General features: G+C 43.7%; 1 protein-coding gene across 1 annotated transcript in view; it reads right to left on the reverse strand.

Annotated features, from left to right (window-relative positions):
* The window catches only part of CKMT2 (creatine kinase, mitochondrial 2), a 30,602-nt gene extending 8,984 nt beyond the window's left edge, over window positions 1-21,618 (reverse strand). Inside the window, exons 1-6 of the mRNA XM_039696309.1 lie at window positions 21,533-21,618; window positions 17,420-17,493; window positions 15,092-15,252; window positions 12,855-13,053; window positions 11,863-11,958; window positions 1,770-1,991 (exon numbers count right to left, since the gene is read on the reverse strand). Of these exons, the coding sequence (XP_039552243.1) occupies window positions 1,770-1,991; window positions 11,863-11,958; window positions 12,855-13,053; window positions 15,092-15,246 (672 nt within the window). The 5' untranslated portion in view covers window positions 15,247-15,252; window positions 17,420-17,493; window positions 21,533-21,618. The remainder of the gene's footprint in view (window positions 1-1,769; window positions 1,992-11,862; window positions 11,959-12,854; window positions 13,054-15,091; window positions 15,253-17,419; window positions 17,494-21,532) is intronic.
* Window positions 21,619-25,117: the final 3,499 nt, after the last annotated feature.

Raw genomic sequence — 25,117 nt, forward strand, 5'->3', positions numbered from 1 at the left:
TTGTTTTGGTTTTTGGTTTTTTTGTGGGTTTTTTGTTTTGTTTGGTTTGGTTTGGTTTTTTTTGTGGGTTTTTTTTTTGCTTGTTTGGTTGGTTTTTTGTTGTTGTTTTTTTTGGTTTTTTTTAAACCTAGGGCTTAACTAGAAATAGTGAGGCAATCTATCCAGAAGGCATGTGACATGGTAGACACACTGATGTGCTCTACTTAATTTTTCCCTTAATGAGGAATGAAATAAGTATTTTCTTAATTTCACTTAGGTTTTCATCTTTGAATGCTCTGCAGTGGACACGGTGCACACAGAACTCCAACCATGCAGGAAGAGAAGATGTGGAGTTCTCTTTGTTCTTCAAAGGGACACCAAATTTCCTCCCCCAGCTTGCTCCACTTGACGCTTTGCTTGAAACAAAAATCCCCCTTTTTGCAAGAAAAGAGCTGTTACTTTTCCTCGTGAGCATATGGGGCAAATCTGCAAAACACCAACTGCCTTCTGTGCTGAGTGCAATTCAGGTAGCAGTGATTTGTCTCACTGAAATAAACTTTGATCTCACAGAGCTGAAATGGAAGCCTGATCCCACAGGGGTGCCAGGTCCTGAGGTGCTGGAGGGGTAAGCAGTGGTATGGGGTAAAGAATTAATCTCAGGTTACAACATCAATGTCTCATCTCTACAAATCTGCATTACCATGAAACAAAACAAAATGAGATAAAATACTGAATCAATGAAACCTATTCCACTTCCCACAGGATTTAGCCTTAAACCATGAAGGAATTACATTTTCCACACTCCTGTTTCAACCTCTACTTCCCGAGGAGCTGTCTCCTGCTGAAAATAAATCCTGCAGCAGGTCATCAACACCTTGTCAATAAACATATCACCAGGGACATTCAATTAAAAAAGTTACTGACCTTACATAAATTCTTAACTCCTGGTTAATCCACACACCTAGTTCCAGGGTTATAAATAGTTAGGTTACTTCATCAGCTCCCCTTTGGTTGATGCTATGGAATAACGTGCCATGAGCATGTTAAAAGGGTACAGCCATTCCTTTGGACACTTAAAATGCACATTCAAGCTTTGTTTGGCATGTCACATGCTGTGACAAAATCCATGATGCAAATCCTTGTCTCTCCATCTGTGTGACAATGAAAACTCTTGTTATGGGCCTGGTCCTTCAGTTCCTTGAGCACAATGACAGGGTTGGGAAAAGGTCACCTGGGTGCAGTAGGCTGTGGCCACTTTTGGAAATTAGAATTAGTGTAGTGTTCACCTATGAAATTACAGCCCAATTTTGGGAAATTAGAATTGGTGTCATTTCGATGTAATCACAGGCAAAGTCCCCCAGCCCCACAGAATGGAATATATATACCATGTAAAACCTATTTCAGTGTAATACTTCTAGTTAGAATGGTTAGTACAGGAAATATTGCAGTTGTCCCAAGGAGATGACCAAGGAAAGGTCCTGAATTTCCCTCTTTACTTGTCCAGAGAGGTGGCAGCAGCCACGTGGGTTTGTTTTGACCCTCTGGAATATAAAACCAGACCTGCACAGTGATGCACTTAACAGAAATACGGAAATACAGAAACCCACGCCTCGGACCTGCAGAGTGATGTTTCAGAAACTCAGAGTGATGTTTCAAAAATGGCTGGCTACCCCACTACAAACATTGCCAGCCCACTAAGCACAGGTTGATGGCGTGGTTATCCCACTGCGGGGAAGGCGGAGATCCAACCAAACCTTCGCGGGCGCCGCTGGCGCCGGGGCGCGACTTACGTCGATGAGCTGCTGCTGCTCGCGCTCGGTCATGCTGGTCAGGCTGTAGTACTTGCCCGAGAGGTCGCCCCGCAGCCCCGAGAGCGCCGTGACCACGACGTTCTCCACCTCCCTGCGCTCGGCGCGGGTGCAGGCGGGCGGCAGGCTCAGCCCGCGGATGCTGCGCCCGGTGCGCACCCGCGACGACAGCACGTAGCGCTCGTCGAACTGCCCGTGGGTGATCTGCGGGGGAAAGAGGCCCGGCGACATCAGATTTCATATATTCTCTGTGTGGCAACATCAGATTTCACATTTTTTTGTGTGTGGTAAGTTGGTGTGATATACACGATACCCTAGCGGTGTTGTAGGAAATGTTTGTTCAAAAGCGCGGCGTTCGCGTTTTCTGAAAAATCCCAGGGTTTTCCTCCTGGGAAGGTGAGAAGCCTCAGAGGAAAAGGAAAGCAATTCTTATCTCATTTGCTTCTCCTGCGTTTTGCTGCCTTGGAATGAGTTTGGGGATTGTTTACCCAACAGGTGATTGTTTCATTGGTTTCACGTGAATTGTTTTGACTTGTGCGCAAATTCACGGGAATTGTTTTGACTTGACTGTGCCAAGCTGTGTTGGGACTCTGAGACAGTCACAAGTTTTTGTTTTTATCTTTTTAGCCTTCTCTGCATATCCTCTCTGTATTCCTTAGTATAGTTTAGTATAGTATAGTATAGTACAGTCTATGTAATATATAGTATATATATATATAGTATATGTATATATAATATATAGTATATATATATAGTATATGTATATGTAGTATATAGTGTGTATATATATAGAGAGAGAGAGTATGTAGTATATATATATATATATATATATTAAGATAATATCCTAAAATAATAAATTAGTACAGTATATGTAATATATAGTATATATATATAGTATATGTATATGTAGTATATAGTGTGTATATATATAGAGAGAGAGAGTATGTAGTATATATATATATATATATATATTAAGATAATATCCTAAAATAATAAATTAGCCTTCTGAGAACATGGAGTCAGACTCCTCATTCCTTCCTTCATCGGGGCACCCCGCAAATGCAATAAAAAAGTAATAGAGGAAAAGGAGATGTAATTAGTGTCACAAAACAGATGTTTTCAGGTGTTCTTGAGGAAATAGGATGAAGGATGTAGTTTGAGATAAGTAGCATCACAAAATGGAATAGGCCTCGGGATAATTAGAGAGTCAGACTTGAAATGGACAAAATGGAAATTATTCCAGGTGTCTGTGAAATAATAAGGCTTATTTTTGGAATATAAAGCTCGCTTTTATAACACAAGACTTGGGGCACTTGTGCAACCTGTGGGATTGTTCAAAGGACAGTGAGGATGAGGAGAAGCCTTCGTCAGATGCGACCCCCAAAGAGCCAGAGACCCCTGAGCAACAGCTGGCAGTTCTTCTATATCAAAACTTGCTTCCATCTCTGTTTCATTCTTAGGCTCTACATTCAAAAATTTTTCTGCCAAGCATCCACATCTGTGAGACTTCCTTGCCAAACATTCACCCTGCCCCACACTGGAGCATGCACTGTGCAATATAGTGATATAAATTTCAAAATCAAAAATAGCAGGAGATTTCTGGGAGAATATTGATAAATATGTATCAGCACACAGTATATAAGTTGTGTTTGGATCCTTTTGCCTTTTGTACATGAGGCAGGGTGGGAAGCCCTGATCAGCCAGTTTTCCTTTATCCTTTATCCAAACCACTGCCAAATTTCTTTTTGTATCTGCTTGATTATATTTGATTGTTTCATTTTCTATGAAATTGCTGCTCAACTAAAATTGCTGCTAAATTTACTTTGTTGTTTATTAAATTAGACATATAGGGACCTCATTCATAACATGTATTAGTCTTTGCATGTTAGTGATTATAACTCTTTAGAGATACTATGAATCATAACTCCTTTTAGCTGCATGTTGGTATAATATAATCTATCATTGTAAGTGTGCACCGTGTGGCTGACAGAAATAGTAGTGTAATGAATATAATATCTATGAAAAACACCATTCACTTGTGTTAAAATTTTAGAAGATTAATAGTAATGAAAATAGTAATAAAAATTAGGACAATAAGAGACAATAAAAAGCAAAGAATTATGGACATCTGGGTGCCTGGCACTCTGCCACAAAGTACACCTTGCTAACAAAGGATTACCCCTTAAAAACAATAGCCTATTGCATATTCATAGATTTCATACATGATTCAAACATTCCTTTCACACTAGGGTGTTTCTGCTTAATTTTAGTTTCCTGCCATCTTGTAAATCAGTCTTCTTGGTTGCAGGAAGTCTGAGCTTTCCCAATAAGGATAATAATAATACTAATACTAATAACAATAACAACAACAACAACAACAACAACAACAACAACAATAATAATAATAATAATAATAATAATAATAATAATAATAATAATAATAATAATTTTCTTGGGATCCTGGCGTCTGTTGTTGTTATCTCTATCCAGTTAGGGTAATGCAAAGAATTTCCTGGTTATCCTTTCCATTCCTTACAAAAAGTGTCTTACATCACATAGTTTCTATTTTAATGTTATGCTGTAGACTAAAAACTGTATTTACCACACTGCCTGAAAGAGATTAATACAACACTCCTTAAAAGAGATTAATACAGCATAACTCTCCAACATAACACATATAGTATTAATTTCAATATTTGTGAAGAGCCAGTCATGTACTATGCATCTGTAACAATATCTATGTATTGCTAATGGGAATAATTGTGTGATGAATGTACTGCGTTGTTGGAACCCTGGGAGCTGAAAATTTCAAACTTTCTGTGCTGACAGGCACAGACCCACAAGAGAACACTGCATTGACCTGAGGCTGTGGAGAGGGCTTCCAAAATTGATTAATAGCACTGGGATTAGGGGTGTGGAGTTGGTTAGAATGTGTGATCTCACAGGGTGAAAAACTTAGGTTTGGGGTTTTAGTATATGGTGACATATGGGAACTAAGATGGAGAATTTTGGATGTGGGTTGGATGTCTTTTCTGCACCTTCTTCCTTTTTCACACATCTGGGTGGTTTTCTCTAATTGGGTGAAAGATGTCTGCACTGGGGGTTTTGGGTGATCATAATTGGGTTAGAGGCAAAATAATATAGATGTCAACTGTTTATTTGGTAATTTTTAATAATTTATTATTATTATTATTGGGTAATTGGGACTTAAACAGCCTTGAACACGCACCATTTTGGGGCACTTTTGACTTCCTAGGGAGAGCTCACATCTTGTGAGTTTGTAATAGATAAGGATGATAAATTTTAGAGTGAGTCATAAAAACAACATCTCCTGAGTTTTATTCACCCTGACCTTGGAGCAAGACAGAGGCTGGCATTCCAACACTGTGTTACAGACCTCAGCAAAAGATAAGATGTAAAGATACTAAGATGTAAAAAAGGCTTTTGTGTAACTAAAACAGTGTAAGGCCATCCACTGACCCACCTCTCCAGGTGATAAGATAACCCTGATACAAACCAGAGCAGCAGAGGGAAATTAGACAATACCCTGTTAAAACTGAGGAGGACATACTAAAATCTTATCAGAGCATGTGAGGAAATAAAATATATTGACCTGACACCCAGGATGTCATGCAGATAAGCCAGAGTGTGAGGAAGTCAAACAAAGGAGTTCCCAAAACATCAGAAAGTTCACAAGAATGTTTGAATAATGCATTAAAAGATGAATATGCAACAGTATAAAGATAACATTATCTGTGTACACCATCTTGTTCTTTGGCTGTTGGCCAGGAGCTATTCCCAGTGCTGGAAATATTGTCTTTTTTTATCCTATTAGTATATTCCTATTCTTATTCTTATTCCTATTCTTAGTCTTATTCTTGTTATTATTCTTATTCTTTACTACTACTACTACTACTACTATTATTATTATTATTATATTATTATTATATTATTATTATTATTATATCTCTTATTATTATACTTTTAAAAACCTTAAGCAGTCAGTTCTGGTTTTCACAGGCATGTTACAAACAGCCATGGAGTAGTTGGCTTTTGCTACAGTTTATTGATTTTTGTTGGAATGCGTGACACAGAAGCCTCTCTGAGTTCATCAAAGAGAGAGAGATAAATGCAGGGCTTGAATTACATTCTTTAGAGAAATTAAGATATATTAAGCCACGCAGAGATGAAGTAGAAGTGCAAGTTCTAAGCAAATAGAAGTGTCTCCGTTTTAAGTGAGTAGCAATACATTTTAAGTGCCCTAAGAAACTGTGCTTGCTAGTTTAAAGTTCAGTAACTTAGTCCCAGGCACAACAGAAACATAGCTGAACATTGCTTGCATCTCTAGGTAGAATAAAGGCATAGCAGAACTTTGTCTCTAGAATAGATAGAACTATATACATAAATAGCTAAAACTATTAATGTAAATAGAGAAACTTAGATTTGTAGTTTTTCAGGTAAGCACTGACACTACTTTTGTACTCTTTTGCATATGAGAATTAAGTTTGGCTTAGAAGGAATGTTTTAGAATTGTGTTTTTAGCTGACTGGATGTTTTTGTAAATAAAAACATCCTGTATTGAGGTGTTTGGCATGAAGGGAAAAAGAAGAACCACAGGAAGAAGGAGAAAAAACAAGGTAAGTGTGCACCGTGTGGCTGACAGAAATAGTAGTGTAATGAATATAATATCTATGAAAAACACCATTCACTTGTGTTAAAATTTTAGAAGATTAATAGTAATGAAAATAGTAATAAAAATTAGGACAATAAGAGACAATAAAAAGCAAAGAATTATGGACATCTGGGTGCCTGGCACTCTGCCACAAAGTACACCTTGCTAACAAAGGATTACCCCTTAAAAACAATAGCCTATTGCATATTCATAGATTTCATACATGATTCAAACATTCCTTTCACACTAGGGTGTTTCTGCTTAATTTTAGTTTCCTGCCATCTTGTAAATCAGTCTTCTTGGTTGCAGGAAGTCTGAGCTTTCCCAATAAGGATAATAATAATAGTAATAATAATAATAATAATAATAATAGTAATAATAATAATAATAATAATAATAATAATAATAATAATAATAATAATAATAATAATAATAATAATAATAATAATAATAATAATAATAATAATAATAATAATAATAATAATAATAATAATTTTCTTGGGATCCTGGCGTCTGTTGTTGTTATCTCTATCCAGTTAGGGTAATGCAAAGAATTTCCTGGTTATCCTTTCCATTCCTTACAAAAAGTGTCTTACATCACATAGTTTCTATTTTAATGTTATGCTGTAGACTAAAAACTGTATTTACCACACTGCCTGAAAGAGATTAATACAACACTCCTTAAAAGAGATTAATACAGCATAACTCTCCAACATAACACATATAGTATTAATTTCAATATTTGTGAAGAGCCAGTCATGTACTATGCATCTGTAACAATATCTATGTATTGCTAATGGGAATAATTGTGTGATGAATGTACTGCGTTGTTGGAACCCTGGGAGCTGAAAATTTCAAACTTTCTGTGCTGACAGGCACAGACCCACAAGAGAACACTGCATTGACCTGAGGCTGTGGAGAGGGCTTCCAAAATTGATTAATAGCACTGGGATTAGGGGTGTGGAGTTGGTTAGAATGTGTGATCTCACAGGGTGAAAAACTTAGGTTTGGGGTTTTAGTATATGGTGACATATGGGAACTAAGATGGAGAATTTTGGATGTGGGTTGGATGTCTTTTCTGCACCTTCTTCCTTTTTCACACATCTGGGTGGTTTTCTCTAATTGGGTGAAAGATGTCTGCACTGGGGGTTTTGGGTGATCATAATTGGGTTAGAGGCAAAATAATATAGATGTCAACTGTTTATTTGGTAATTTTTAATAATTTATTATTATTATTATTGGGTAATTGGGACTTAAACAGCCTTGAACACGCACCATTTTGGGGCACTTTTGACTTCCTAGGGAGAGCTCACATCTTGTGAGTTTGTAATAGATAAGGATGATAAATTTTAGAGTGAGTCATAAAAACAACATCTCCTGAGTTTTATTCACCCTGACCTTGGAGCAAGACAGAGGCTGGCATTCCAACACTGTGTTACAGACCTCAGCAAAAGATAAGATGTAAAGATACTAAGATGTAAAAAAGGCTTTTGTGTAACTAAAACAGTGTAAGGCCATCCACTGACCCACCTCTCCAGGTGATAAGATAACCCTGATACAAACCAGAGCAGCAGAGGGAAATTAGACAATACCCTGTTAAAACTGAGGAGGACATACTAAAATCTTATCAGAGCATGTGAGGAAATAAAATATATTGACCTGGCACCCAGGATGTCATGCAGATAAGCCAGAGTGTGAGGAAGTCAAACAAAGGAGTTCCCAAAACATCAGAAAGTTCACAAGAATGTTTGAATAATGCATTAAAAGATGAATATGCAACAGTATAAAGATAACATTATCTGTGTACACCATCTTGTTCTTTGGCTGTTGGCCAGGAGCTATTCCCAGTGCTGGAAATATTGTCTTTTTTTATCCTATTAGTATATTCCTATTCTTATTCTTATTACTATTCTTAGTCTTATTCTTGTTATTATTCTTATTCTTTACTACTACTACTACTACTATTATTATTATTATTATATTATTATTATATTATTATTATTATTATATCTCTTATTATTATACTTTTAAAAACCTTAAGCAGTCAGTTCTGGTTTTCACAGACATGTTACAAACAGCCATGGAGTAGTTGGCTTTTGCTACAGTTTATTGATTTTTGTTGGAATGCGTGACACAGAAGCCTCTCTGAGTTCATCAAAGAGAGAGAGATAAATGCAGGACTTGAATTACATTCTTTAGAGAAATTAAGATATATTATGCCACGCAGAGATGAAGTAGAAGTGCAAGTTCTAAGTAAATAGAAGTGTCTCCGTTTTAAGTGAGTAGCAATACATTTTAAGTGCCCTAAGAAACTGTGCTTGCTAGTTTAAAGTTCAGTAACTTAGTCCCAGGCACAACAGAAACATAGCTGAACGAGGAGAAGGAGAAGGAGAAGGAGAAGGAGAAGGAGAAGGAGAAGGAGAAGGAGAAGGAGAAGGAGAAGGAGAAGGAGAAGGAGAAGGAGAAAAAATATGTAAAAAAGACTGCCTGCTGCTGCATCTTCTTCTCCTTCATCATTATCATAATCATCAAGAAGAAAGAAGCCTGCTGCCTCTGCCCTGCTGGGAACTCTGTGCATGAATTACATTCTTTAGAGAAATTAAGATATATTATGCCACGCAGAGATGAAGTAGAAGTGCAAGTTCTAAGTAAATAGAAGTGTCTCCGTTTTAAGTGAGTAGCAATACATTTTAAGTGCCCTAAGAAACTGTGCTTGCTACCATAGAAAAGAGGGTAACCAAGCTCAAAGTAGCATCAGAAGACTATCAGAAGACCACCCCAGACTGGTAACATCTGCAAATTGCTGGATTGTGCAAACACTGCAAAAATCTGAAGTGAGAACGTGGTTAATGACCTCAGGATAAATCTGTGCACTCATCTAAGGAAGTAACACAATGGTAATATTATAAAAGACTGCAGATTAAGAAGTAAGTGTGTACTGGCTTTGTCAAGCACCAGGCACCTCTATCTTTTGCTTTTTGAATTATCCCTTATTATCATTTATTATACTTATTTTTTTTAAAGTGAGCTTTGTTTCTCACAGTGCACACCCGCTGGGAGAAGCCAAACCCCTCGTGCAGAAGGAGGGGCAGCTCTCTGCCCAGGCCTGGCATCCTCTCCACCAGGTCACCAATACCCAGGGCACCAGGGGCTGTTTTTAGCAGGGACACATTTCTCTGGGTGAATGAACATGTTGGAGTGACCAGCTAGTCCTTCATGGTCCCCAGATATGGAGGAGTCCCCTCCATATTTTGGAAAACAGGGATATGGGCAGAGGCAGAGGGCTGGGTAAGGGAGATCCTTTGGAAGAGGGAAGATCAAAATGAGCTAAACCACTCTGCAGCTGAAGGCGATGAAGTAAAGGATTCCCTGTGAAGGAAACACTGAGCTGCAGGTGAGGTTTGACCACGTGCATGTGGGGATACAGGATTCAGCTCCTGCTTCCACTCCATGCCCCAGAGCCATGCTGATCTGAGGAATTCCAGCCCAAGGAATTCCATACACATGTTCAATGTACATGTGTGCATGCCAGCAGGGCTCACTGCCACCTCACTGCCATCACAGGGACAGGGAGGGACACTCCTGTGACTCTACAGCTGGAGGGGAAGTGACAGGAATGAGGGATTTGTCTGTACAGACAAGCTGTGGGTCTGCTGGTGGATAAAACCAAAAAGAAACAATGGGAAGGATTCCACCAGTTGGTGAATGGAAAAATATATTTGCCATTTCAAACCAACTGTAGGGTGGCTGACAAATGAAACTGGACATTGAAAGATGAAACAAACAATGGGGAAGAAAAACCCCTGAATTCCATAAAAATTAAAAAATAAATGAACATTGCTTGCATCTCTAGGTAGAATAAAGGCATAGCAGAACTTTGTCTCTAGAATAGATAGAACTATATACATAAATAGCTAAAACTATTAATGTAAATAGAGAAACTTAGATTTGTAGTTTTTCAGGTAAGCACTGACACTACTTTTGTACTCTTTTGCATATGAGAATTAAGTTTGGCTTAGAAGGAATGTTTTAGAATTGTGTTTTTAGCTGACTGGATGTTTTTGTAAATAAAAAAATTAAAAAATAAAAAGGAGGGTTGCACATTAGAGGGGAATCCCTGGTATCAGGTGTTCTGGAAGTCTGAACCTCTCAAGGACCTCAGAAATGGGGAGAGAGAGAGGGGAAATGTGGCTGGGAAAGTGGGGTAAAAGGAGGATAAATTGGAGAGACCCCAGGGGAATGTCCCATGGCCCCTCCCTTTATTGGAATAAAGTCAAAGGACTCCTCTGCCTCCTTTCTGGACATAAACCTCTGATGCTTGTGGGTTAATTTTCCTGACAATATTGTGAATAACCTGGGAGGAGGCTGCAGGGTTTGTTTTTTTTTTTCCCCCCCAGGAAAATAGAGAAACTTAGATTTGTAGTTTTTCAGGTAAGCACTGACACTACTTTTGTACTCTTTTGCATATGAGAATTAAGTTTGGCTTAGAAGGAATGTTTTAGAATTGTGTTTTTGGCTGACTGGATGTTTTTGTAAATAAAAACATCCTGTATTGAGGTGTTTGGCATGAAGGGGAAGAGAAGAACCACAGGAAGAAGGAGAAAAAACAAGGAGAAGGAGGAGAAGGAGAAGAAGGGTGCAGGCTCTCTGGGAAGGCAGTCAGGGGGGTGAGGAGGGGGTGTCACCCTTTAAAGGGGTGATCAGCTGGAGTGCAAGATCCTGGACTGCAGGAGAGCAGCCCTCCAGGGATCTGCTTGGCCAGGAACCATGGGATCAACCCCTGGAGGGAACAGGGGACCAAGGATGCTGGATAATATTCATGGAACCACTCCACCAGGCTCAGGAGTGATGCATCCCAAGAAAGAGGGCATTGGGGAAAAACATCAGGAGGCCTGTGTGGATCAGCAAGGAGCTCCTGAACAAGCGCAGACACAGGAAGGAAATTTACAGAGGGTGAAAGCAAGGACAGGCATCCTGGGATGGGTACGAGAAGCTGGGGCTGCCCCTGGATCCCTGGCAGTGCCCAAGGCCAGGCTGGACACTGGGGCTGCAGCAGCCTGGCACAGGGGAAGGTGTCCCTGCCATGGCAGAGGGAATGAGATGGGCTTTAGAGTCCCTTCCAACCCAAAACATTTTCTAATGAAGCTGTGACCTGTAAGCTCATGAACAGACCCCAGTGCCCAGTGAGGCTGTGTCCCAAATATTTGGGGTTCCCTGGCACAGATTCCCTGTGAGAACAAGGGATGCAGGGACAGGACCACGACTGGCATCCCAATTCCCTTAAACATGGAACTGGGTCTTCACAGCTGGGTCAGCACAAATGAAAGTGGTGCTGCACTCAGCATCATCACTGGGAATAAGCAGCTCAGAGCCTTTCTGTCTCCTGCTTTATTTCAGTCCTACCTTGGATGCATCCAGGTCCGTGTGGTGCCGCATCGTCCGCGGATCGTAGCCATTGTGCCTGGCTTTAATGACAGGGTCAAAAATCTCAGCAAACACCTGTGGAGGAAGAAGACTCTAGAGAGAGGCTGCAGCAGCACAGGAACACATCCTCACAGCAGCTCCAGGCAGAGGCTCCTGCCTGCAGTGTCCACAGACAGGGACCCGCAGCCAGGCTGGGGTTTGGGGAGCACTGCCCACCAGAGCACACCCCCAGAGCCCCCCAGCCTCCTGGTTCTAGGCCATGCAGGAGTACCCTGAGCCTTCCCTGCTGTGGGGAGTCCTGGTTAGAGCCTCTGGGCTCAGCTGTGCCCCAGCACAGCCCCTGCAGGGGAGCAGCAGTGGCACATCTGCACAGGCACCCCAAAGCCAGGGCTGGCAGTCTGCAGTGGCAGATGTCCCAGGCCACTCTCATGGGGACACTGGGGGGGCTGCAGAGGAACAGGAGCACTGCAGGAAGCAGAGCCATGGGCTCAACAACACTGAGGTCTTTCCTTTGCTTTCCACTTCTCATTGCAGAGCTAAATGACCTGTCCACCCTGATGCTCTTTGTCTTCTGTTTTCCTCACGGCCCAAGGGCTGTGCCTTAGTGATGTCTGGCACTGCCCAGAAGACATTTCTGCTTGCTTCTGCCTCTGCTGCCTCACAATGTGATTTCCACATTACCTTCATTTGGTGTGTCCCAGGGTTGGGCAGTTCTGCCTTAAATTGGGTTTAGTTGCAGGAAGGAGGAGAGCTGCTGGGGGCAGGCAGCAGCTGCTGCCAAGAAGGTACATTTCATCACCTTCAGCTGCAGCACCTGTGCTAATGCCACATGTCCCTGCTTTTCCTAATGTGGAAAAGCAGGGAGAAGGAGGGGAAAGCAGCAACCTGCCCTAAATGTACCCTCAGGGACACAGCTTGTCCTGGGAACACGCTCCCACCTGACGGGAAGGACACCACGAGGACCCTCTTACCTCGTAGGACTCCTCGTCCCCTGCCACCATGCCCACTGTCTTGATGAAGGGGTGGCCGGGGTTGTCCACGCCGGTCTGGATGCACTGGTCCAGGGTGTACCCGTTGGGGGTCATCTTGTCCCTGAGGCGGGAGTAGATGCCCGGCGTCAGGCACTCGGCCATGCAGTTGTTGTGCTTGCGCAGGTCGGGGTAGTCAGCGCTGCAGGGAGAGAAAACAAGGCACTGCTGAGTCCCCTGGGCACCAGCCCGGGCAGTTTGGGAGGCTGAACGTGAGATTGTTCTTGGCTCAGGTGCTGCAGTGGGTTTCAGGAGGGAGGGAAGGGTCTGGGGCTGAAGGTACCCCGTGTCGCGCTTTGTGCTGCAGGTCCAAAGGGAGATGGGGTCCAGAGGGATCTGGAAGGGCACCGAGCCCCACCTGTTATGAATAGGAAGTTGTATTTTTTTTAGTTGCAGAGTTAAAAACAAGTCAGACCAGTCAGACCTCTTTAGTTTCACTACTGAAGAGGAGCTCTTCAATTACCCGTTAATTGAGCCCCACCTGTTATGAATAGAAAGTTGTATTTTTTTTAGTTGCAGAGTTAAAAACAAGTCAGACCAGTCAGACCTCTTTAGTTTCACTACTGAAGAGGAGCTCTTCAATTACCCGTTAATGGCCGGTGATTAACCATTGTTCCCCTGATGCTGGCCCTTGCCAGGGAGGGACACCAGGACAGACCCTCTGCCACACCTGGGTCGATTTCTCCCCACCTGAGCTGATTCTTCTTAATAAAGGCATTAAAAAAGGAGAAATATCTGTTGCCCTTTTATTTCACCACTGAGACATCTTGGCCAGGCAGGAGAGAGCCCCAGCACTGATGTGTTCAGAGATTTCAGTGCAGATGAAGGGGTGCTCTGTAGTGTGCAGCCCCGGGTGCTCTCGGAGGGATCAGAGGGACTCTGTGCCCTGCCAGCTCCTCCTCCTCTGAAATATCAGAGTTTGGCTTAATGGCATTGTTATTCCCAGAAAGCATCTTCCCCAGGGAAAATAAAGATGTTAGGCTTCAGCAAGGGATTTTTCAACTCTGTCAGCCCCCAGCTGTCTTGTACTGGTAGTGATTTGCTTTATGTACAACTGTGGTGTTTCTCTAAGAATATATTTTAGCTAGGATTGTATAAATTACTTCAATAACAAAACCAGTCTGTCAGATCCACATTACCTTTGGCAAAGTCAATCTACAGAGAAAAAGGCCTGCAATTAATTTCTAACCATCAGCCAGCCAGTTTGTAACAGAATTAGGAGGAGTACTTCCAGTCCAGCAGTAATACAAGAGATTAATTCGGCTTGCATGGAGAAAAAAATTTCACATTTCCCTGTAGCATACCTCCAGTACAGCAGTAATACAAGAGATTAATTCTTGCATGGAGAAAAAAATTTCACATTTCCCTGTAGCAGAGTCCATACAATCAGCAGCTCCAGTAGGTGGACCTGCAAAGCTGTTGGTCGGTGATGAGTTAAATATAAATGAGTTAAGTACAGTATTAAACTTGAGGCATATTTTGGCTTTGTTTCCATTCAGCAGTGCTGGTTTTGGTTAGGCTGGGGGCATTTTTTGAGAGCTGATATTATTTTATTCATGCCTTAGGGTTTTAGCTGTTATATCTTTCAAATCCTGTGCTGCTTTAGGGTATAACTATGAACTTCATAAAGAATGTTTGTTAGTTAGTTGGTTAGTTAGTTAGTTAGTTAGTTAGTTAGTTAGGTGGGTGGGTAGGTAGGTAGGTAGGTAGGTAGGTAGGTAGTGTCTTCACATTTTGGTCAGACAACACAATCCCTCTGGGCCTGAAACTCAAGGGCACCCTACAGCTTCAAGCCCTGAAAGTATAAACAAAAGTGAATTGAGGGGAGAGAACTGGGGGTAAATGACTTCATTACATGAAGCTGGAATTGGAGCCCTGAAATACAAAAATTAACCCTGAAATGCGAACGGACCAAACCTAAAATTGTGTGGAAAGACTCGTGACCATTGTCCGTCTTGGGTGCGGCCTCTGGAAGGCTCCTGTCCATCCAATATGTACCTGTTGAAGACCTTTAAAAAACACCTCTTTTATCCTCTTAATCTTATCCAGACTCTGTTCCAGGCAGCCACCCCAAGCAGCATCACACCCCTGACCGGGCAGAGCGGCCGCGCTCCGCGTCCCGCACCCCATGCCCAGCCCTGCTCTGCTCCCTGCCCACCCTGCCCCTGCCCTGCACTCACCTGGGAGGGAAGAGCTTCCTCTTCTCCTGCACGGCGGCGCTGACGGAGTTGTGCTGGCCCAGCAGGTAGCCCGTGGCCAGCACGCTGGTGCCAGCAGCGGCCAGCAGCGCGGGCGCCGCGCGCCCGGCCAGGAGACGGCAGAAGGTGCCAGCCATTCCTCCCTGCAAGGAGCACAGCCAGGGTCAGCCTGTCTGAAACCAGGTGTTATACGAGCTTCTCTAGATTATCGTAATGTGGTATCGCTTGTGGTCGCTTTTTGTCTGCTTTTTGGTTTTTTAGTTTGTTAACCGTATGCGCGACATGTGTTTCGGAGTGATAAATGTGTTGTGGTTCAGGCTCTCTCAAAATATCAAATTAGACACTACGTGCTGTGTATTATAACATTCAGTCTTGCACAAGTACTTAATGCCTTTACTTGTGTAACAAACTGGCAATGGTGAGCTGCATTTGGATAATTTGGATAATTGACTGAAACGGGTAATGTTGATGCAATGTCCTGGTGGAGTATCTTATCTCTATGGTAAGGTAACATTGAAAAGAACCAAGTAAATAAACATTGTAAGAAATATTGCAAAGAGGAATTTGCCACTAGCCCTTCAGCTATCAAGAGATGTCAAATCACAAAACATATCATGTATTTATCCATTTAATTAAATACATATACAATTATATATTTAATTTCCTCACAGGGGGCCTTGTGAGGAAATTAAATATATAAATTTCCTCTTTAGTATTATATCTACTTTAAAAAGATCAGTCAAGAGTCAGACCAAACAAAAGAATTTGCAGAACATGTGAACTAAAAGGAATGTTTGAATATGTATAATCATCATAAATATGTATTTGACCAATACAATGAAAAGATATAGAACAAGAATTGTTATAGTTAACCACGTGCCTCTGGCAGCTGCCGTGCACCCAGGGATACAAAAGTCTACAGCTCTTGTCCAAATAAAGGACAATTCTAGTAATGTAAATTCTAATTTCTGTACCTTCTTCTTCACTCTGGACTCTGGTAAATCACCTTTGGTAAACGAGCATGGAAGATTTACAAAAAACCCTGACATTTCTCCCAAGAGATGCTCTTTCTGTTGTTCTACCAAAAGTTCTTTTGAGTGTGATTTTTTATGTAACATCTTCACCATTCTTTTGGCGGTTACACTAAACTCCTCAAAGCATTTTATTTTACTTTTAGTGAGCAAATTCCCAATAATTTTCTTATACATTTGGGTTAGTTAGACCCAAGCCCTTTACTTTGTCTTTCTCTCTTTTGATCAGACAGATGCAATGTTGCACCTTTATCTTCTCACTTGGTGAAAAGGTCTTCTGTGTTTGCATATTTTTATGTTGCAAATCAGTATTGTCTTTCCATGTCAGTCACATCTGTGAGATGAGGAACACAATGTGTTCCAAGTTTGGAGTAATTTGTTTTGTGTCCTCTGTTGTGCCTCAGCAATTTTTTACCAGAATCTTTTAATTCTGTCTCCTGCATGCCTTTGAAACACAATGTCCAGTTAATACAACATCACTTCCAGAGAAAGGTGCTGATTGTTTGACAGAAATTTCAGTATTTTTTCACTGAAAGATTCTCCCTGAATCTGTGATTTCATTTAGGTGGGCTTCAGGACAGGCTCTTGTGACTGCGACAGGATTTTCCCTCCCAAAATGCAGTTTGAGAGTGTTTGGCTGCAGGTGAAAATGGAGTGAGAGGTTTCTGGTGGAGATTTTTCTGATGCTTTCCTTTCTGTGTGTTTAGCAGATCATTCTTGTGCCTTTTCACAGCACAGCACCCTCGCCCTGCCCTCTGGAAATATTTCCTTGTGACTAATCTGCGCAGAGCTATTGTCATACCTCGGTGCCTGTGAGGCACCATGTGTATTTTCACAGCAGCTCTGTGTATTTATAGCTCTGTTTCACCATTGCAGGGGGTTGGCTGGCAGTCAAAAACCTGCCCTGAGAGCTGCCAGCCACATCAGAACCCCTCTGCAGATGATGCTGTTGTGACTTGAGCGCTCACGGGGGAACAGAAACCAGGACCTGCCAGCAGGCAGGGAAACACCTGGGAGGAGAAAGATGAGCCCTGCAGGGAAGGTTTTTATTCCTAAAAGGCAAAGAGACCTCCTTGGTGAGCTGCAGGCTGCGTGCCACAGCTGATGTGGGGGGCTGCTGAGTGAGCTGGGGACCCCTCCTCACTCTCACTCCTGCCTGTGCCTCACTGGGCTTTAATCCCCACATCCCAGCTGTGTCCCACTGTGGCTGCAGGCTCAGCCCCAGCTCCAGCTCTGGCACTGCTGGACCTCAGGGAAGCTTTTCCTGACCCTGCCTTACCTGACAGACACTTCTCTGGCAGCTCTTAGAAGCCTCCCACGCTGGAGACGCCACAGACTGCGCAGGTTGTCTACCTAAAAAAAACAGAAACCAGAGTGAAACAAGATTAAAAAAAAAAAAAAGAAAAAAAAAAAAACCAAAAAAACCCACAAAAAAACCCCAAAAAACTCAACAACAACAAAAAAACCAACCAAACAACAAAGAACCAAAAAACCAAAAAAAACCAAAATAAACCCAACCAACCAAAACCAACCAAACCAAAAAAAAAACAAAAAAACAAAAAAACCCAAAACAAACAAACAAAAAACCCACAAAAAACCCCCACAAACAAACGAACAAAAACAAAACAAAACAAAACAAAAAAAAAACCAAAAAAAACCAACAAAAAAAAAAAAAAAAAACCAAAACAAACCCCACGGTGGTTAACCACACATCTCTTCCACAGTGGAAGGCACAACTGATGGCAGCAGGGAACTGACATTTTGTGATTGTCTAGTGCCAAGGGGAATGTGAAAGGACGAGGAAAACATCACCTGTGGGAAAGGGAGTGTGGCTTCTGACCCTCACGGGTGGGCTCCAGCCCTGAGCATGGATGTCCTGCCCCAGAAACTGCACAGGCTGCTCAAAAACATGGTGTGCAGCCCAGCAGAAAGGGCTTTGGCAAAATGAGGGCACAAAGTGAATAAGGGACTTTATTTGACAGGAAACTATATCAGCTGGGGCTGGGTGGTCCATTCCTCCAAAGATAGAATGATTTTTAATTAATGCATTGCTTCAGAACAAACATTTTAAAATATTCATCCGAAGAGTCCAAATGGAATGGCCCCAAAATAAGGAAAGAGCCTCATCAAAGCTTTTTTTTGTGAAGTCTGACTCAAACCATTGATATATTCAGCTCTCCTTGCCCCAGCCTGGCACTGCAGGGGTTTGCTCCATCTTTAATCTCTGATTGAAGGGGTCTGGCTCCCCTGGCAGCACTGCACCAGGATTGCTCTGCTGCCACTCAGCTTCCACCACAGACCCCCTTTAGGCCTGCACTGCAAGGATTTCACCTTCACCAGGGAGATTTGGCCACTGCACTGCCCAAAAAGTGAAACTGCAGGGCTTCCCTGAGTGTCTCCCCTTGTGCTCATGGAAGGAAATCCATGATCCTGGGGGTGTCTGTGGTGCTGCCATGGTGCAGCTGGGAAAGAACAGTGTTTCCCAGTCAGAGGAGTTTTTGAGGGCATCAGTTTTAACCCTTGGGAAGGAATGGAGAGTTTGCCTGAGCTGACCAGGTGTGCTGGAGGGAGAACACCTCCCTTGGGAGGGCTTCTGTTTTGTGTTCAAACCCATTCAGAGACAGCATGGTCTGCAAAATAGAAATAAATTCTAAGGTTTAATCAACCTGAGGTTAAAAAAAACAACCCCAAACCTCTAACTGCTGGCCTGCATCTCTGTTCAGTTTGAATCAATGGCCTGTGATGGGCTTGTCTGCAACCCTCCCAGTCCCACCAAGTGTTTTTTACCCTTACTTTCATTTATTTTTTAAGCTACAATACCTCCTCATAAGCAAAGGGGTTTGCTTCTCTGCAGGAGCATTCTGAAGGCACTGACAAAAAATTCTTACAGAGCTCCTGATTGTTATTTATTGCTTCCTACTTAAAATTTTATCTGTGGGAAGTGGTTCATTAATGGCACCAACCTTCCATAGGTTTCAAATTCTTTCAGTCCACCACAAGCTCCATGAGAATTTGGCCTTTATTTTAAACAGGATTAACTACATCTAAACTTGCACTGATAATTACTGTGTACTTTGTCCAAGTGAGATTTGATTTTTGTGTGATTAGATACAGCACCTTTTTTGGGTATAAACTCTGCAGAGTTTCACCCCAAGGTCACCTGTGCTTGTGCCACCCCTCAGAGAAGGCACAAGTGCTGCTGTACAGGGCAGGGGCACACAGCAGCTGTGCCAGGAAAACCTCCCTGCGCCAGGCTCCCTCCACAACGAGCAGTTTTGGGCAATTCCACAGGAATCCTGCAGGTCAGGTACGCTCAGCACTGACTCGGAGCAAAGCCAGCCCAGCCCCAGTGCCTGCAGACCAAGGGCTGCTCCTTCCCCCTCCTCATCCTCACCCCCTGGGTGCCCTGGAGGGTGAGCCAGTGCAGAGTCCAGCCAGCCCTGCCCTTCCCAGGGCAGAATTCCAAATTGCCACGGCCCCTGAGCCAGCACGTGTCCCAGAGGTCGCAGTGTGGAGGTCACAGCCCCTGTCCCCGTGCTCAGCTCCCTGGGGACACTGCTGTCCTGCCAGCAGTGCCCCTTGGGTTTGGAGCTGCATTCTCCTGTCTGTGCCCCCTGCCACGCACTGGAAATGGACACAAAGGCCAGCACCAAGGTCTAGAATAAATTATTACAGCAAATCTAGTGCTGGCTGGAGAGCAGCCCAAAGCATTGCAGGTGTCACTGCAGGTTCTGTAACCACAGCCTGAGCCCCAGGAACCTCACAGCATCACAACTAATTCTAGTGTTTCTTTTAAAAATGAAAGTGTTAATGAAAATGAAGGTGTTTCTTTTAAAAATGACATTTAAAAGTGTTTTTCCTGTTAGTTCGTCACTTTCTTGAACGTCTTTTGAAGAGGAAGTTTCCTGCTCCACCTTCCCCTGGGCGCTTTTAAACAGGTATTGGTCATCCAATATTTCACACCTGCCTGGAGGGAAGTGCCAGGGTTACAGTGACATTTCTAGAAATAGAGGCGGATTAAATGCTCGAGCCGTGTCATGGGTGCTATCGATTGCCACCCCCACGTGGTGCTGGGTGACATTTTGGAGGAAGGGCAGAGTCCCAGCCAAAGTTCACACCGTGGGCTCTGCGGCACGGGGGACGTGTGTGCACGGCTCACCCCACAGAGCTCTGCAGCCCCGTGCTGAGCTGGCCCCTCACGTGGTGCCTGGCCTTCTATATTTCAGAAATAATTCCTCCCAGCCGTCCTCAGCCCGAGCTGGGGCCTGCAGAGGGCAGTGGAAAGTTTTCCCCCCGCCCGTCCGTGGAAGGTTCTGGAGCCTCGGAAGCATCTGCAGTGCCTGTCATGAGTCACTGCTCGCCTCAGAGGCCATTTTTAGACACCCAGAAATCAGTTTACGTCTCCCCGGGATTGCTGCATCACCCTGCAGCTCGGCGGGCACGGCACACGTTACAGCAGCCAGCCTCATAAAGCAAAATTGGTGATTTTTTTTTTTTTTTTTCCTCTCTTTTGTGCGGTTTCTCCCCGCTCACCCTCGGCATCACTCAAACCCTTTTGACTCATCTGGGTTTTGAGATGCAGTCTCTGAGGTGTGGAAGCAGCACCAGGCGCAGGCATGGCTCTGACAGTGCCTTAATCAGAGCGTGGAACATCTCCACCAAAAACATCAACCACCTTTCAGTTTCTTCCTCCTCGTAATTCCAGAGAATGGTTATAAACACTTAATAATTAGTTTAAAAAAAAAAAAAAAAAAAAGGAAAAAATTCCAAACTACGCAACCTGTGACCAGATTCTTGTGAGCAGAGAAGGCATGGTAACTCTTCATAGATCAGACAACACCCCCTTGGTCCCACCATGATTTTTGGTTCCTGTCAGCTGAAGGTCTGGCTGGCCAGGCCCGACCAGGTGAGACCCAGATGCCCAAATTCTCCTGCCAAAGCCCAGCCAAGGTGCAGGCACCGCTCACCCTTCTGAGCCAATCTGGTGCCATTTTGCAGTATAAACCTCTCATCTTCGCAGTGCAGAGAGCTACAATCAAAACCACAAAAAACTCATGTAATTAGAGACATTTTCTCTGAACTTGCTACATATCTGCAAAGAGACTTATCTTCCTCTAATTAAAATTGTTACTTCAGGGTCAGCATTAATGTCTGGACTTCGTGACCCTAGAGGTCTTTTCCAAATCTTAATAACTCTGTGATTAGATTATTTAGAAGCAGCTGCATAGTGGGGGCTGGCAGATACTCCCCTGCGCCCAGCACTTCCACAAATCAATAAAATACAACCAAATTAACACCACCGTGCTGCTTTGAATCACCTTTTAACAGCCCTTGCATTGGAAATGCTGCAGTTTGAGGCTGGAAAAAGCAATGCATGTGCAGTGTCACTGACCTTGGAGCTGGAGGTAGGGACGTCCTGCTGCCTGCAGCGAGCCCAGAGTGTGGAGGGAGCTGGGGCTGGGCAGGGACAGGAGCCCAGGTAACCCGAGACGGGCAGAGGGAGGCGAGGGAAACCAAAATAATTGCAGCCAGGGCCAATCCTGCCCGGCTGGGTTACGTGAGTGGCATTTGCCAGCACAGGGGTGCCCTTGAGGGCGTCAGCAGGATGGGGCAGTGTAGTCATGATATTTTATGAAAAATCCTCTGCTAGGATTTTTCCCATCCTGAGGAGCTGAGAGCCTCAGGAAAGGTGTCCTCACACAAGGGGTCTCTGCTGAAACAAGAGGGCAGCACCCCCAAACGCCTCCGGACGGACGGACAGACGGACACGGGCAGGGGTGGACACAGATGGGCACGGGCAGGGCAGCTGGTCCTGCCCCAGGGACAGGGGGTGGAAAAGAGAAATATATTCTGCTCAGGAGCAGGCAAAAAAAAAACAACCAAAAACCAAAAAACAACAAAGGGCAAGGTCAGCCCTGGCCAAACCTGCCCTGCCCTGTGCAGAGGGACGCCACGGCCACAATTCCTCACTCCCACCCCATGGGAACGGGTCAGGGCAGGGGGCTGAGAGCACAGCAGGGAATTTGGGGTTGTTTTCCCTCCCCTTTACTACTTTTTAATTCACGGCATTAATTCCTGGCTGTTTGTAATGCAGAGGGGGCCCAGAAACATGAAGTGGCCTCTGAAGCCTCTCATGTGGAATTACTGTTATTGTATTACTATATTGCATTTAGAATTGCTGCGTCTCTGTAGCTGTGTAGGAGTGAATTACAGCAGAAAATAACACATGGTGGTTTGGAAACCATGAAAGAATAATCAGCTTCATTCACCTGGCTCTGCTCCCACCAGAGCTGAACATGTGTCAGGGCTGACAGAGGAGCACAGACGCCAGCACTCTGCAGCTTTTAAAAAAAAAACAAAACAACTTGTCCCTTTGTACATTTAATATTCTTTTAATTTTACATGGGATCATCCTAAACCTGCATTTCAGAACTTTGAAACCGTGCAAAACACAGACATGTCTCCCCAAAATGTCATGTCTTTTTTGGGCTAATGGGAGTCATGATTAATTAAAACCAAAAAACACCCAGATTAATTAAAACCACAGCAGCCATTCCAGAGCAATGCATCTGGAAACAGCCTGTTGAGCACACCAGATTTTCATCAACCCAACAGTGTGTTCCTGCTGTTGACAGAGGAAAAAACCAACTGTGGATCTCTTGAGGTAACACGAGTAAGGAAATTGGGGCCCAGCAAATCCACGGCTCCTGATGGAGGCACACACCTACTTTTGCATTTTTCACCTTTTTCCCATGAAGGCCTTGAACAGACCAGGACTTCCCCTGGAAGCAGGGGATGGCATGAAGTGCCTGGCTGGATTAGGCAGAGGTTCAAGCTATTTTCCAGCTGAGAGCTTGGGAGAACAGAGGATGCAAACAAACCCCATACTGTGAATTTACAGCTCAAACACCAGGAAAAACCATGGTTAGCAAGTCCCCTAATGATTTCTGAGGAATATATCATGAATACTTAACAAATAGTTTGGCTTTACTGCTGGTCTGTGGTCTACTTTGTGAGAAACTCAGCTGCTGGAACAGTTGGGACGCCAAGGATCATCCATAAATAACCCCCTATTTTCATCTCTAATGTAATTATCTAACAACTGCAGGGCTGCTGTGGTTTCATTGCTGATGCTGGGGAGGCAGCAGTGTTGATTCAGTTGCATTTCATGCCAACCCACCTGTGCAGCACCTGGAGTTTGCTGTGGGAGCTGCTGGGCAGGGGAGTGACCTGCAAGGCAAAGGTGTTTCATGGAAGGGCCTTCCTGACTGCCACAATTACTTAGAAGAAAATCAATTTGAAGTCAAGATTCCGTGTGCAGGGCATACTTCATGAGCAGTGAAAGGAGCCAGGACAGCAGTGGGGATCTGTGCTCACAAATCCTGTGTGTGGAGTTTGGGGTTGGAGGGGGCTGTGTGTGTCCTGAGGAACTTGGCAAGGACACAGATCAGTCTCTCCTGCTGAAAAGTCAGAGCTCTGCTAAACTGGAGCAGCAGAAGCCACTGGACACAATGTCCTTCTGTACTGGAGCCTGGATTGTCCCCTGGTCCTGGTTTCCCAGCTCCATGGGTCTGGAATTCCTGGGATTCAGAACAAGGCAGAGGAGCAGAGCAAGCACAGCTGATACCCAGGGGTTACCCTGACCTCTCCCTGAGAATTCCTCGTGACTGTGGATGCTCAATATCCCCTTACACTGCGCAGCCTCCGGGGGCTCAGCCCGGGGAAAAAAATCCCTTTTTGGGGGGATCCAAGGCTGCATCCCACAGGGGCTGGGGGGAAAAGCCAGCTCCTGGTGCCAGTCATGGGCACCAAGGCAGGCACAGGGCAGTCATCCCAGCCTTGTGACTCCTGCAGAGAAAGGCTCCCCAAGGTGATAATGCATCTCCACTAAATAAAGAGCTCAACCAGGCCCAACCAACGCCTCAAAAATAACCCCAGCTATTTTTAACTCATTAAAGCTGCTCTTCACAGGACATCCACTACACAGTAGAGGAAAGGCTGTCTATAATTAGCAGCATGTTTTCTGGCTAAAGGGAGGAGAAAAGGTTTTCCTGCACGTGGAAGTGACCCTTTGGAAAAGCAGGAATCTCCAAAATTCAAGAAGTCATCCTTTTTTTTTTTCTTTTTTTCCCCCCCCCCCCCCCCCCTTTTTTCCCCCCTTTTTTTTTTTTTGAATTCAAGAAGTCATCCTTTTCTTTTTCTTTTTCTTTTTTTTTTTTTCCCCAGCTGCATTGCAGACACAAGTGAATAAATTCTGAGATGGTGACTATCAGGGGGTTCAAACCACTAGTGACCAGAAAACCACAGCTGACAAGGTGTCACAAGAACCACAGAGCTCAGTCTTGAACTCTGGACACTTTCTCTCTTTCCACCATGGTGCTCCAGCATTTCTTTGTCATGGAAACCCGGGAAGGAGCAGTTAGAAAAGGGAAAAAGTGTCCTTTTTTCAGATGGTTTTCCCATTGGATATGAAATTTTTGGAGGAAACAAAATGGAATTAACAAAGTATTACTATTTCAAATGGAATATGAGCTACTGATAAGAGTTTGTGTCTCCTCTGTCTGGAAAAGTTTTGGATTTGCTCTGTATGAAACATGTCAGGGATCTAGATGTGATTTGTAGGTATTGCTCCCAATGCTATAAACTTCCAGGGGTGAGAGAAGATACGTTTTTAGCAATAATTCTGTTTCTGGCCCACCCACCCGACCCAGAGTGTCTCACAATGGAGGTGCCACCTCTGAGGAAACAAATTTGAGGTGATTTCTGCTGTGCCCACAGCTGCCAACCTCCCTGCACAGAGCTGTATCCAGCAGCCAGGAGCTGCAACAAGCACCAGTCACTGTCTCAGTCCTCTCTGAAACTGCAATTTCAGGCAAAAATGTGGTTTTCTCAAATTTGACTCCTTTTAAGGCTATACAGGAATAGGGCCAGAATACTGGGGTGCAGCTTTGAAGGCATAATTCAGTCTTCACAATTC

The sequence above is a fragment of the Passer montanus genome, unplaced genomic scaffold (genome assembly GCF_014805655.1).
Source record: "Passer montanus isolate IOZ18808 unplaced genomic scaffold, ASM1480565v1 scaffold97, whole genome shotgun sequence".
Taxonomy (NCBI): domain Eukaryota; kingdom Metazoa; phylum Chordata; class Aves; order Passeriformes; family Passeridae; genus Passer; species Passer montanus.